Below are 16137 nucleotides of genomic sequence, written 5' to 3'. Positions count from 1 at the left end.
GAGGCCGCCTCAAGGTCTACCACTAGTGGTTGAGAATTGCCTTTGTGGTGATATCTCAAGGAGAATAGGGTGAACTTCGTGGCATTGGTGTGCCTTCGTGGTAACATCCACCTCTCTAACGGTGACTAGCTTCCCTCCAAGGAAGTGAACATCGGGATACATCCTCGTCTCCGTGACTTTGGTTATCCCTAACCCTAACTCCTTACTTGTGGTTGACTTTGGTCATTTGACCGTGCATTCACTATATCTTGTTGTCCTCATTATATTGTGGTGGTTGATTATATTGTGTTGGCCATTTCCTTGTAGAGATTATTTAGGCCTACACTTCATATTCCGCAATTCATACTTGCTACTATTGATATACATTGTGATTAGTGTGAATTGCTAACTTGTGTTATAAAATTCCATATATTGTGATATTGCTCAAGTAAGTTTGTGTAACTTACTTGAGTTTGCTTGTATCATTAAATTCCATATATTGTGATACAATTTGTGTAAGCTTGTATTGCTTACTTGTGGTTGTGTGTATTATTCATTTCCATACCTCGTGATATACACTGAGTAAGTTTGTGTGACTTACTTGTGCTTACTCATATCCTGTTGTTCTCATCTTGTTTATGCTAAGTTGTTGGTGCACTTAGTGAGCCTAGTATATTTAGGATTTGTGCTTGAAAAGTATCCGCTTAGTTTATTTCCGCATTAGGATATAGCCAAATCCGTAAAAGATTTTAAAACGCCTATTCACCCCCCCTCTAGGCGACATCGTGGTCCTTTCAATTGTGTGTTAATGCTTTATTCCCGTTCTCTATTAAAATGAGCACCTTAATTAGCCTTGGTTTCCATTAGGACCCAGCTGCCACCGGGGGAGGTGGTAGGAAAAAATATGTTATTCAAGTTACCATCGCAAGCAAGTATAACTATATACGATATACATGCCTACATATGCTTGATAAATTGGAGTTATTACGTGTTGCTCTAGGTTGTGACTGTTACATATTCAATCTCATCCAAGTATCCATCGCTACTCCAAGCCTGCACTTTAATACTATTGTTTTTGCTCACGTTACTACTGCTGTTGTGTTTTGCTACAAAACTGTTATTACTATTGCTACTAATGTTATTCTATTACCATCGCTATCACTGTTATCATATTATTGTGCTACTAATAAATTGATGTAAGGAAGTGATTCTCAAGTGTGGTTGAATTGACAACTCAATTGCTAAGACTTATAAATATTCTTTGGTTCCCCTTTTGTCGACTCAACAAATTTGGGTGAAATACTACCCTCTAAGACTGTTGTGGTCCTCTACACTTATGGGTCATCACTAGTAAAGTAGGAATTTGAGTTTAGAGCTATGCAAACACAATGTTGAGAAAATGAAGATTTTTGACCCATGGTCCTGAAGGAAATATGCCCTAGAGGCAATAATAAAGTTATTATTTATTTCCTTATATCATGATAAATGTTTATTATTCATGCTAGAATTGTATTGACCGGAAACTTAGTACATGTGTGAATACATAGACAAACAGAGTGTCACTAGTATGTCTCTACTTGACTAGCTCGTTGAATCAAAGATGGTTAAGTTTCCTAGCCATAGACATGAGTTGTCATTTTATTAACGGGATCACATCATTAGAGAATGATGTGATTGACTTGACCCATTCCATTAGCTTAGCACGATGATCGTTTAGTTTGTTGCTACTGCTTTCTTCATAACTTATACATGTTCCTCTGACTATGAGGTTATGCAACTCCCGAATACCGGAGGAACACTTTGTGTGCTACCAAACATCACAACGTAACTGGGTGATTATAAATGTGCTCTACAGGTGTCTCCGATGGTACTTGTTGAGTTGGCATAGATCGAGATTAGGATTTGTCACTCCGATTGTCGGAGAGGTATCTCTAGGCCCTCTCGGTAGTGCACATCACTATAAGCCTTGCAAGCAATGCAACTAATGAGTTAGTTGCGGGATGATGCATTACGGAAACAAGTACAGAGACTTGCCGGTAACGAGAATGAACTAGGTATTGAGATACCGACAATCGAATCTCGGGCAAGTAACATACCGATGACAAAGCGAACAACGTATGTTGTTATGCGGTTTGACCGATAAAGATCTTCGTAGAATATGTAGGAGCCAATATGAATATCCAGGTTCCGCTATTGGTTATTGACCGGAGACGTGTCTCGGTCATGTCTACATAGTTCTCGAACCCGTAGGCTCTGCATGCTTAATGTTCGGTGACGATCGGTATTATGAGTTTATGTGATTTGATGTACCGAAGGTAGTTCGGAGTCCCGTATGAGATCGGGGACATGACGAGGAATCTCGAAATGGTTGAGACGTAAAGATCAATATATTGGACGACTATATTCGGACATCGAAAAGGTTCCGAGTGATCCGGGTATTTTTTCAAAGTACCGGGGAGTTACGGGAATACGAGGAAGAAGTAATGGGCCTCATGGGCCAAGTGGTGGAAGTGAGGAGGCAAGGCGCGCAGCCCCCTAGCCCAATACGAATTGGACTAGGGGGGCCGGCCCCCCTTTCCCCCTTTTCCTACCTCTCCTTCCTTCTCCTCTCCCCCCTTCCTTCCCTCCTCCTAGTAGGAGTAGGAAAGGGAGTCCTACTCCTACTAGGAGGAGGACTCCTCCACCTGGCATGCCCTACAGGGGCCGGCCGGCCTCCCCCCTTGCTCCTTTATATACAGGGGCAGGGGGGTACCCTAGGACAGACAAGTTGATCATTGATCCCTTAGCCATGTGCGGTGCCCCCCTCCACCATAATCCACCTTGATCATATTGTAGCGGTGCTTAGGCGAAGCCCTGTGTCGGTAGCAACATCATCACCGTCATCATGCCGTCGTGCTGATAGAACTCTCCCATGAAGCTCCACTGGATCGGAGTTCGTGGGACGTCATCGAGCTGAACGTGTGCTGAACTCGGAGGTGTCGTGCGTTCGGTACTTGGATCGGTCGGATTATGAAGACGTTCGACTACATCAACCACGTTCTCATAATGCTTCCGCTTATGGTCTACGAGGGTACGTGGACGATACTCTTCCCTCTCGTTGCTATGCATCACCATGATCTTGCATGTGCGTAGGAATTTTTTTGAAATTACTATGTTCCCCAACAATGGCATCCGAGCCAGGTTTATGCGTATATGTTATATGCACGAGTAGAACACAAAGGAGTTGTGGGTGTGGATATATACATATTGCTTGCCGTCACTAGTTGATTCTTGATTCAGCGGCATTGTTGGATGAAGCGGCCCAGACCGACATTACGCGTACGCTTACGCGAGACTGGTTCTACCGACGTGCTTCGCACACAGGTGGCTAGTGGGTGTCTGTTTCTCCAGCTTTAGTTGAATCGGATTCAATGAACATGGTTCTTACTGAAGATCAAAAAGCAATCACTATACCGCGTTGTGGTTTTTGATGCATAGGTAAGAACGGTTATTGCTCAGCCTGTACCAGCCACGTAAAACTTGCAACAACAAAGTAGAGGATGTCTAACTTGTTTTTGCAGGGCATGTTGTGATGTGATATGGTCAAGACGTGATGAGATATAAATTGTTGTATGAGATGATCATGTTTTGTTAAAGTTATCGGCAACTGGCATAAGCCTTATGGTTGTCTCTTTATTGCATAAGATGCAAGCGCCATACAATTGCTTTACTTTATCGCTATGCGATAGCAATAGTTGCAAGAGCAATAGTTGGCGAGACGACCATATGATGACACATTGATAGAGATCAAGATGACGGAGATCATGGTGTCATGCCAGTGACAATAGAGATCAAGACGGTACTTTGGAGATGGAGATCAAAGGCGCAAGATGATCATGGCCATATCATGTCACATATTTTGATTGCATGTGATGTTTATCCTTTATGCATCTTATTTTGCTTAGTTCGGCGGTAGCATTATAAGATGATCTCTCGCTAAATTTCAAGGTACAAGTGTTCTCCCTGAGTATGCATCATTGCCAAAGTTCGTCATGTCGAGACACCACGTGATGATTGGGTGTGATAAGCTCTACGTTCACATACAACGGGTGCAAGCCAGTTTTGCACACGCAGAAATACTCGGGTTAAACTTGATGATCCTAGCATATGCAGATATGGCCTCGGAACACTAAGACCGAAAGGTCGAGCGTGAATCATATAGTAGATATGATCAACATAGTGATGTTCACCATTGAAAACTACTCCATTTCACGTGATGATGGGTCATGGTTTAGTTGATTTGGATCACGTGATCACTTAGATGATTAGAGGGATGTCTATCTAAGTGGGAGTTCTTAAGTAATATGATTAATTGAACTTTAATTTATCATGAACTTAGTCCTGATATAATTTGCATAACTATGTTGTAGATCAATAGCTCGCGATGTAGCTCCCTGTTTATTTTGATATGTTCCTAGAGAAAAACTAAGTTGAAAGATGTTAGTAGCAATGATGCGGATTGGATCCGTGATCTGAGGATTATCGTCATTGATGCACAGAAGAATTATGTCCTTGATGCACCGCTAGGTGACAGACTGATTGCAGGAGAAGATGCACATGTTATGAACGTTTGTCAAGCTCGATATGATGACTACTTGATAGTTTAGTGCACGCCAAACGGCTTAGAATCGGGGCTTCAAAGATGTTTTGAACGCCACAGAGCATATGAGATGTTCCAAGAGTTGAAATTAGTATTTCAGACTCATGCCCATGTCAAAAGATATGAGACCTTTGACAAGCACTTTGCCTACAAGATGGAGGAGAATATCACAGCTAGTGAGCATGTGCTCAAAATGTCTGAGTACTACAATCACTTGAATCAAGTGGGAGTTAATCTTCCAGATAAGATAGTGATTGACAGAGTTCTCTAGTCACTATCACCAAGTTACTGGAACTTCGTGATAAACTATAATATTCAAGGGATAACAGAAATGATTCCCAAGCTCTTCGTGATGCTGAAATCGACGAAGGTAGAAATCAAGAAAAGCATCAAGTGTTGATGGTTGACAAGACCACTAGTTTCAAGAAAAGGGCAAAGGGAAGAAGGGTAACTTCAAGAAGAACGTCAAGCAAGTTGCTTCTCAAGTGAAGAAGCCCAAGTCTAGACCTAAGCCTGAGACTAAGTGCTTCTACTTCAAAGGGACTGGTCACTAGAAGCAGAACTGCCCCAAGTATTTGGCGGATAAGAAGGATGGCAAAGTGAACAAAGGTATATTTGATATACATGTTATTGATGTGTACTTTACTAGTGTTTATAGCAACCCCTCAGTGTCCGATACTAGTTCAGTTGCTGATATTAGTAACTCGAAACGGGAGTTGCAGAATGAATAGAGACTAGTTAAGGGTGAAGTGACGATGTGTGTTGGAAGTGGTTCCAAGATTTATATGATCATCACCGCACACTCCCTATACTTTTGGGATTAGTGTTGAACCTAAATAAATGTTATTTGGTGTTTGCGTTAAGCATGAATATGATTTGATCATGTTTATTGCAAAACGGTTATTCATTTAAAGTCAGAGAATAATTGTTGTTCTATTTACATGAATAAAACCTTCAATGGTCATACACCCAAGGTGAATGGTTTATTGAATCTCGATCGTAGTGATACACATATTCATAATATTGAAGCCAAAAGATGCAAAGTTAATAATGATAGTGCAACTTATTCGTGGCACTACCGTTTAGGTCATATTGGTGTAAAGCGCATGAAGAAAATCCATGCTGATGGGCTTTTGGAATCACTTGATTATGAATCAGTTGATGCTTGCGAACCATGCCTCATGGGCAAGATGACTAAGACTCCGTTCTACGGAACAATGGAGCGAGCAACATACTTATTGGAAATAATACATGCTGATGTATGCAGTCCGATGAGTGTTGAGGCTCGCGGCAAGTATCGTTATGTTCTGACCTTGACAGATGATTTGAGTAAGATATGGGTATATCTTCTTGATGAAACATAAATCTGAAACATTTGAAAAGTTCAAATAATTTCAGAGTGAAGTGGAAAATCATTGTAACAAGAAAATAAAGTTTCTGCGATCTGATCGTGGAGGAGAATATTTGAGTTATGAGTTTGGTCTTCATTTGAAACAATGCAGAATAGTTTCGCAACTCACGCCACCTGGAACACCACATTGTAATGGTGTGTCCGAACATCGTAACCGTACTTTATTAGATATGGTGCAATCTATGATGTCTCTTACGGATTTACCACTATCATTTTGGGGTTATGCATTAGAGACAGCTGCATTCACGTTAAATAGGGCACCATCTAAATCCGTTGAGATGACGCCATATGAACTGTGGTTTGGCAAGAAACCAAAGTTGTCGTTTCTTAAAGTTTGGGGTTGCGATGCTTATGTGAAAAAGTTTCATCCTGATAAGCTCAAACCCAAATAGGAGAAATGTGTCTTCATAGGATACCCAAAGGAGACAGTTGGGTACACCTTCTATCACAGATCTGAAGGCAAGACATTCGTTGCTAAGAATGGATCCTTTCTAGAGAAGGAGTTTCTCTCGAAAGAAGTGAGTGGGAGGAAAGTAGAACTTGATGAGGTAACTGTACCTGCTCCCTTATTGGAAAGTAGTTCATCACAGAAATCTGTTCCTGTGACTCCTACACCAATTAGTGAGGAAGCTAATGATGATGATCATGTAACTTCACATCAAGTTACTACCGAACCTCGTATGTCAACCAGAGTGAGATCCGCACCAGAGTGGTACGGTAATCCTATTCTGGATGGCATGTTACTTGACCATGACGAACCTACGAACTATGAGGAAGCGATGATGAGCCCAGATTCCACAAAATGGCTTGAGGCCATGAAATTTGAGATGGGATCCATGTAGGAGAACAAAGTATGGACTTTGATTGACTTGCCCGATGATCGGTGAGTCATTAAGAATAAATGGATCTTCAAGAGGAAGACGGACGCTGATAGTAGTGTTACTATCTACAAAGCTCGAATTGTCGCAAAATGTTTTCGACAAGTTTCAAGGTGTTGACTACGATGCGATTTTCTCACTCGTATCGATGCTTAAAAGTCTGTCCGAATCATGTTAGCAGTTGCCGCATTTTTTGAAATCTGGAAAATGGATGTCAAAATTGTATTCCTTCATGGATTTCTTAAAAGAAGAGTTGTATATGATGCAACCAGAAGGTTTTGTCGATCCCAAAGGTGCTAACAAAGTGAGCAAGCTCCAGCGATCCATCTATGGACTGGTGCAAGCATCTCGGAGTTGGAATATATGCTTTGATAAAGTGATCAAAGCATATGGTTTTATACAGACTTGCGGTGAAGCCTGTATTTACAAGAAAGTGAGTGGGAGCACTACAACATTTCTGATAAGTATATGTGAATGACATATTATTGATCGGAAATAATGTAGATTTTTCTAGAAAGCATAAAGGAGTGTCTTAAAAGAGTTTTTCAAAGAAAGACCTCGATGAAGCTGCTTACACATTGAGCATCAAGATCTATAGAGATAGATCAAGACGCTTGATAAGTTTTTTCAATGAGTACATACCTTGACAAGATTTTGAAGTAGTTCAAAATGGAACAGTCAAAGAAGTAGTTCTTGCCTGTGTTGCAAGGTGTGAAGTTGAGTAAAGACTCAAAACCCGACCACAACAGAAAATAGAAAGAGAATGAAAAGTCATTCCCTATGCCTTAGTCATAGGTTCTATAAACTATGCTATGCTGTCTACCAATCCTATTGTATACCTTAGCATCTTTCTAGCAAGGGAGTACAATAGTGATCTAGGAGTAGATCACTGGACAGCGGTCAAAATTATCCTTAGAGGACTAAGGAAATATTTCACGGTTATGGAGGTGATAAAAGAGTTCGTCGTAAAGAGTTACGTCGATGCAAGCTTTTTACGTCGATCTAGATGACTCTAAGTCTCGATCTGGATACATATTGAAAGTGGGAGTAATTAGCTAGAGTAGCTCCGTGCAGAGCATTGTAGACATAGAAATTTGCGAAATACATATGGATCTAAATGTTGCAGACCCGTTGACTAAATTTCTCTCACAAGCAAAACATGATCACTCTTTGGGTGTTAATCACATAGCTATGTGAACTAGATTATTGACTCTAGTAAACCCTTTGGGTATTAGTCACATGGAGATGTGAACAAATCACATAAAGATGTGAACTAGATTATTGACTCTAGTGCAAGTGGGAGACTGAAGGAAATATGCCCTAGAGGCAATAAAAGTTATTATTTATTTCCTTATATCATGATAAATGTTTATTATTCATGCTAGAATTGTATTAACTGGAAACTTAGTACATGTGTGAATACATAGACAAACAGAGTGTCACTAGTATGCCTCTACTTGACTAGCTCATTGAATCAAAGATGGTTAAGTTTCCTAGCCATAGACATGAGTTGTCATTTGATTAACGGGATCACATCATTAGAGAATGATGTGATTGACTTGACCCATTCCGTTAGCTTAGCACGATGATCGTTTAGTTTGTTGGTACTGCTTTCTTCATGACTTATACATGTTCCTCAGACTATGTGATTATGCAACTCCTGAATACCGGAGAAACACTTTGTGTGCTACCAAACGTCACAACGTAACTGGGTGATTATAAAGGTGATCTACAGGTGTCTCCGATGGTACTTGTTGAGTTGGCATAGATCGAGATTAGGATTTGTCACTCCGATTGTCGGAGAGGTATCTCTGGGCCCTCTCGGTAGTGCACATCACTATAAGCCTTGCAAGCAATGCAACTAATGAGTTAGTTGCGGGGTGATGCATTACGGAAACGAGTAAAGAGACTTGCCGGTAATGAGATTGAACTAGGTATTGAGATACCGATGATCGAATCTCGGGCAAGTAACATACCGGTGACAAAGGGAACAACGTATGTTGTTATGCGGTTTGACCGATAAAGATCTTCATAGAATATGTAGGAGCCAATATGAACATCCAGTTTCGCTATTGGTTATTGACCGGAGATGTGTCTTGGTCATGTCTACATATTTCTCGAACCTGTAGGGTCCGCACGCTTAACGTTCGGTGACGATCGGTATTATGAGTTTATGTGATTTGATGTACTGAAGGTCGTCCAGAGTCCTGGGTGAGATCGGAGACATGACGAGGAGTCTCGAAATGGTTGAGACGTAAAGATCGATATATTGGACGACTATATTCGGACATCGGAAAGGTTCCGAGTGATTCGGGTATTTTTCGGAGTACCGGGGAGTTACAGGAATACGAGGAAGAAGTAATGGGCCTCATGGGCCAAGTGGTGGAAGTGAGGAGGTAGGGCGCCCCCCTATCCCAAACCGAATTGGACTAGGGGGTCGGCCGCCCTTTCCCCATTGTCCTCCCTCTCCTTCCTTCTCCTCTCCCCCCTTCCTTTCCTCCTCCTAGTAGGAGTAGGAAAGGGGAGTCCTAGTCCTACTAGGAGGAGGACTCCTCCTCCTGGCGCGCCCTACAGGGGCCGGCCAGCCTCCCCCCTTGCTCCTTTATATACAGGGTCAGGGGGCACCCTAGGACACACAAGTTGATCATTGATCCCTTAGCCTTGTGCGGTGCCCCCCCTCCATCATAATCCACCTCGATCATATCGTAGCGGTGCTTAGGCGAAGCCCTGCAATGGTAGCAACATCATCACCGTCATCACGCTGTCGTGCTGACGGAACTCTTCCGTGAAGCTCCGCTGGATCGGAGTTCGTGGGATGTCATCAACCTGAACGTGTGCTGAACTCAGAGGTGTCATGCGTTCGGTACTTGGATCGGCCGGATCGTGAAGACGTTCGACTACATCAACCGCGTTCTCATAATGCTTCCGCTTCCGGTCTACGAGGGTACGTGGACGATACTGTTCCCTCTCGTTGCTATGCATCACCATGATCTTGCGTGTGCGTAGGAGTTTTTTTGAAATTACTACGTTCCCCAATAGGTTCCAATAGGTGGTGATATCGCACGTCCACATAGATGGAGGCTTTGATCTATAGATGAGCTAAGATCACGAAGATCTAGGTTGCGATATTCTACGAAGGAATCGAGTCCACAAAGGGCTCGCACCCATGAAGGGTCTATGAAGAAGCAACCTTGAATATCCCACCGCGACTTACGCCCATGAAGGACTAGTCTCACTTGGCTAGATCTTCGTGAAGTAGGCGATCTCCAAGCCCTCACAAACTTCTTGGCTTGTTCACGACAGTTGAAGATTTACAAGCACACCTAGCCAATCTAGTAGGCACCTCCCTCCAAGAGTTAATAGACGGTGTTGTTGATGATGAACACCTTGCTCTTGTGCTTCGAAAGATAACCTCCTCAACACTGAAACCCTCTCACACATTTTTGGCTTTGGTAGGAGAGAATTTGGGTGTAAAGCAATGAGGTGACTAGAAATCAAAGATAAATGGTTGGAGTGGAATCCTCTTTGAAATCGGCACAAGAAAGTGGAGCTCTCTCTCAAAAATATGGTTATGGGTGGTTTTGCTTCGCTAGACAATGTTGGAGCTGGTGGTGGTGGGGGGGGGGGGTATATATACACAACACAAAAATTAGATCGTTACACACCCTTTCGAACACACCCGTGAGACCAACTAGTTTATCTAGTCAGACTGGTATGTACAAGAGGCTTCAACTTTAGATTGTTCAGTCACATCAGGTGAAACTGATCCGTGGCTCTGAGATGTGATGACCTAAGCACTTTTGCACACTTCAGTGTCACCAACTGAAACCAATCATAAATTCTGAACGTCTTATAGAAGGTTGACATATTTGCCTCAGTGAGTCCAAATGGACATCTCGTTGGGACCGATACAACTAGGGTTTGGGACAACGACTATATCTGTTTGGCTCGGTGACCCTGATAGAAATGGTTCAGTGAGTCCGAGTAACACTTTGTATTTGATATATTGGGAAATTATGAGTGTGTCTAAGGTTATTGGAGCTTGATCTCTAAGCACTTGAGCAATGAACTCGTCTTCTCAACCTCATCCCCTTTTAATAGTATCGGCATACCTATAGACTCGATGTGATCTTCGATCACTTAAATATAAAATGGAGAGTCTTGAGGCATGAACCAACACTTGTCCATAACATTTTGAGGGGTCCAATTTCACCTCCCAAGTTGTATCTAAAATGAACTTTCCTGAAATATTCTTTGAATAGGTATTAGTTCAATTATATGTATGTTGACATAAATTACCAAACCACCCATGGGATTAGATGTACTTTCACTGCCGATGCCCCTTGAGTTCACCAAGCACTTGACCACCGTCCCAGAGGAATTCATGTTGAGGACGAACACCGGCTGCACCTAGAGGGTGATGGTCCGTATGATCAACGACAAGCTCACCCTTGATAAGGGTAGCGCCTCCTTTGCCGTTGTTCACCAAATTAGGATCAGGTACCTCGTCACCTTCAAGCCGACGACTCCCAACACCCCGAAGGTGATCGTCTTCAATGTCGACGGCGTTGAGGTGGTGGCCAAGTGCAAGAGGCACAAGGGGGCCTTTGCCATGGATGTCTATGAAGTTATCTCTGCACCGTTAAGACTTTTGCATATGATGTTTTAGATTTTTACGTCATTGCTTGTTGTTTAACTGCCTTTGAGTGTGCATAAGACTCTGGTATATGGGTTTTTGCTATGCCTGTTTATCTATGTTGAGCCTGTAAGTGTGCTAGTAACCCACCACTTCAACAAGAGGTTACCAAACCACATGCCTTGCAAAACACCATGCACCCTGCATGTGCCTAGAACATGCCTACAACCAAATACCATGCGTATGTTTCTTCTTAGCTAGGCTGGGGAGGATGTAGGCAAACAAACTATGTGCACAAATGTTTTTATCCTGTATTCACTCAGCCAGGTCCAATTCAGTCACATATGTAAGGAGACACAAAACAATGGACGATGCTAGGCGTCGGCCAGCCGGCTCAACTTTCGTCCGGTCGCCTGCCGAGCACCAGATTGCAAGTGCGTCAACGACACAGATAGACGCATACTAGGTCGTCGCTGCCATCTTCCCTCTTCCCACACATGCGCATGAAAAAAGAATGATCTCCGCGCTCGCCAGCCACCTCACGCTCACCCTTGGTTGCCCCGTGCTTGCTGGGCACCCCATGCCGCCTGTGCTCGTCCTCGGCCGCCCACATTCGTCTTCTCTCGTCGCCACTTAGGAACACACCTTTGTTAGTCGCAAAAAACATGGCCGCCATCGTGGTAGTGATTTTCATTGTTGGTCATAGCAAACGAAGATGCATGGTTACATCAGAAAACATCGTCGCCGCTAATTGTAGCTCGCCATGCAGGTCGCAACATTTGCGTCGCCGGTTGTAGTAAATGACATCACCGGTTCTAGCAAAATGGCACCATGTTTCTAGCATTTATGTTGCTGGCTACATCACCCCTATCACCGTCGTGGTCGTCGCCAATCCTAGCAGTGGCAACCGCCGTTTCAAGCAAATTGCATCGCTTGTTGCAGCAAAACAACATTGCGGCCACACGCCGTCGACTTCGTGTTCCGACAAATTGCATAGCCGGTTCCAGCAATTGGCGCCACTGGTTCCAGCAAAAAGAATCGTCGGTGGCAACATGCGTCGCAGTGGTTGCAGCTCGCGAACCTTGTGGTCTCCGCCCGTGACCAAGAGCTTGCAAGCCATGGCCACAGAAATGCAACACACAGACATGTGGTTCCCAGCGATGATGCATTGCTAGTCGCAGCATCCGTGCACGGCCTAGAGCTCTGCGGCATGTCTGTGCGGTGGGGGAGAAGGAGGAGAAGGCCATGGCGACGAGCGCGCAAGCGGGGTGGAAAGAAGAAAAGACGAGGGAAAGAAAGAAGATAGTGATTGAGGGGAAGAGGGCTATGTGTGGGGCTGCAAAAACGCGTGGTGCCTTGAAGTTGATGGATTCTGCAGCGCGTGACGAATGCACAAGCGACCGACCCAATGCTCGGCCAATTGATCGTATTGAATTATTTACCGACTACAGTGTAAAAACGCTCTTATATCATGAGACGGGTGGAGTAGATCTTACGCACACTTACCAAACTTCCGTGGATCCGGACCCGTTAGGCAGGCAGAGCTCCACCAGTCCCACCTGGCCCTAATCGCACCGAGCCGAAGTGTGTCCTACTAGTACTAGTGATCGCTTACGGAACTCTTACACCCTCACTGATGTAAGGGCCCCATCACACCAGGGCCTATAGGTCATAGTAAGAGCCAAACGCTATGATCATATCACATGGTAGCGAGAAAAGAAAAAGGGGAAAAAAGGAACGCTCGCCGACGGCAAGGCGATCTATCTCCTGACGCCACCCCCTCCAGCCTCGAGAGTCCAGATCCAAATCCGAACCCTAGTCCCCACGCGCTCTCATGGATAATTTCTTCAACTCTGTGTTCTCCGCCGCCGCCGCCGGCGAGCACGAGGAAGAGGAGGGCGAGGAGGAGGAGCGGGAGGGCGAGCAAGCAGCGGAGAGGGACGGGGGCGGCGATTCTGGTGGCGGGTGGAGCTTCGGTGGGCTGATGAAGACACTCGCCGAGGAGATTGAGGGGCAGAGGGAAGAGCAGGATGAGGGCGGGCAAGGCGGCATGGCGGCAGCGGATGAAGTGCAGGGAGAGGAAGGGGGTGGCTCCGGCGGCGGATGGAGTTTCGCTGGGCTGATCAAGACGCTCGCGGAGGACTTGCCTCCGCGGGACGAGCAGGAAGCCTCGGAGGATGAGGACGACGAGCAAGAAGCCGAGGCTCCGGAGGAGGAGGCGGGGGAGGAGGGTGTTTCCGGCGGCGGGTGGAGCTTCGGAGGATTGATGAAGACGTTCTCGTCGCGGTCGGAGTCGGTGCTCGAGGGCTACCGCCGCGACCTCCAGGACCTCGGGTCTGGCCTCCGCGTCGAGACCACGGCCCTTCGTGCAGCCGCTGCGCGAGCTGCGGCGGCGCTCCCTGGCGCGCTCGAGGCCGGTGCGTCCGTCGCTTCCGACAGGCTCGAGTCCGTCGGACAGGCTGTCGATGACCTTGGGGCTGCCGCTGCTGGACTTCTTTCCCATGCCAACGAGGCGCTCCGATCTGTCGACGCTGATGGCGAAGATGCGACCGGCGACGGCTCATCCCAACTCTCTGAGTCCGCCTCCGGAGCCTCCTGGCGTTCGTCCCTTCCATCCAAGAAGTACACTCGTTTCGAGGCACAGGTTCTGGCGCTGCGTGCCGATCCTACCACATTCACCGAGGAGCCTGAGGATGCCGAGGGGTTCAGCAGGTGGCAGGAGGCATTCAGCGTCGAAGAGAGAAAAGATGAGATTGAAGGCGTGCTCAGGGAGAGTCCTGGGTTGGAGAGCTTCGTGGAGAGGCTTGTGCCTTCGGTGGTAGCCTATGACATGTTCTGGTGCAGGTATTTCTTTGCGGTGGACAAGCTCAGGCAAGCAGAGGATGTCCGCACCAAACTCGTAAGCAGGGCCATGTCGAAGGAAGACGAGGAAGAACTCAGCTGGGAGGTTGATGACGAGGATGATATTCAAGGTGATCACAAACAAGGCACTGTCACAATACCAGATAAGAAAGAGGAGCAAATCGGTGAGTCTGTTAGCCATGAAGCACAGGTTGAGGGAAAACAAGAAGTAGCAGTGAATGAAAAATACGCAGCGGAAGATAAGGAGATGATTTTGGTAGCGCCAAAGGACGATAATGGTGAATCCAGCGGTGAGGCATCGACACCAAAGTCAAGCAATGGCACTGGGCAGGAAGAGAAGACTGAAGCTGGCGACTCATGTAAGGAGAGTGATTTATCACTGGTGTCTCGACCATCAGTGCAGGAGGAAGATCTTAGCTGGGAGGAGATTGAGGATGTTGGTGATCAAGATGAGAAGAAAGCGGGGAGTCCACGGTCAAGCCCTAGTAGCAAAGTGGAGGATATCAGAAAACGGTTGAACTCTGTGGAAGACGATGAAGACCTAAGTTGGGATGTTGATGAGTAAGAGAAAGGAAAAATAGCGCACCTAAACTGAGTGCTCTAAAAAGCCTCAAGTTAAAGATGTTTCCATAGTTTAAACCTGTTTGTTCTCAAATTGGATCCTGGTGGTGTTCATAAAAATTCTCTTGGAGTTCTGTCTTACAATGTGAATATTGTGATGGTACACTGGCAATTCAAATTCAACGGGGCTGTATTTTGATTACCCCCACTGTAAGAACTTAACAGAATGGTAGTGTTCTTCTGTTATGGTTAATAGCTTGTTTGCGGTTAGTGTCCACTTATTTCTAGTTGAATCATTACCAGCTTTCTGATTGAATGTGATACATTAGATCATTTGCATTATGCACATGTTGCGACCGGTTTACCAAGCATACTTTTGATATAGGTGGTTGCTATATACTCCCTCTGTAAACTAATATAAGAACGTTTAGATAACTAATGTAGTAATCTAAACGCTCTTATATTAATTTACGGAGGGAGTATTCAGCTGTTGCTTACTGAAGGTAACTTGACTGGAGTTCATAGGTTGTTCTGCACTCCTGTCTCACATTTGCAGTGCTTGAAGGCTATTAGAAAATTTGGTTTCATAAAGACTACATTTTCACTGACGTCGTCATATCTGTAGGTCATTATGTTTGTTTCCATCTCTTCAATTTGTCTTTGGAATTGCTGTGATACGATCGTCGTTCTTCCTTACTGTTGATGCAACGATGAAATTGTATCCAGTTTCAGTATAGGTAGTAATATTGGTTCGCTGTGAGATTGTATCTCTATTTTCAGTTTGTGGTCACCTTTTTTTTTTACTGGAAAAATATTCCATTAACCAACTGGTGCGGCAACGTAGCTAGCAACCAAACTAAACTGGTGCGGCAACGTCGCTAGCAACCAAACTCGATACAAAGTCCGGCAGATGCTCCGTCCAAACTGTGGCGGGCAAAGCTGCATGGAAACCAAACTGCGCTAAAGCATGCGCTACCGAATTACACGTCCTACGGCGGAATACAAACGATCAAAGTGTGCAAAGCACAAACTTCGAGCTTCACGGAACAACACACTTAGCTCCCCTTACACAAAATAAGAGGATCATACTGAACAAATCTTGATGCAAAACCTGTGTTTGGATGATTAGGAGGAGAGTTCAAATTCTAGACTTAGACATTGGTGCTTGTAT

The 16137-nt window shown here is 44.8% G+C and overlaps 1 protein-coding gene across 1 annotated transcript; it reads left to right on the top strand.

Annotated features, from left to right (window-relative positions):
* The first annotated feature begins 13238 nt into the window (after positions 1 to 13238).
* LOC123061080 (BSD domain-containing protein C22A12.14c) lies at positions 13239 to 15219 on the top strand. The gene has a single exon (XM_044484000.1). It carries the CDS (start codon positions 13378 to 13380, stop codon positions 14968 to 14970), a length of 1593 nt encoding a protein of 530 aa, XP_044339935.1. The 5' UTR covers positions 13239 to 13377; the 3' UTR covers positions 14971 to 15219.
* Positions 15220 to 16137: the final 918 nt, after the last annotated feature.

The sequence above is a fragment of the Triticum aestivum genome, chromosome 3A (assembly GCF_018294505.1).
Source record: "Triticum aestivum cultivar Chinese Spring chromosome 3A, IWGSC CS RefSeq v2.1, whole genome shotgun sequence".
Classification (NCBI taxonomy): Eukaryota; Viridiplantae; Streptophyta; class Magnoliopsida; order Poales; family Poaceae; genus Triticum; species Triticum aestivum.
Note: the sequence above shows the minus strand (reverse complement) of the source record. Positions and strands in the feature narration are given on the sequence as shown.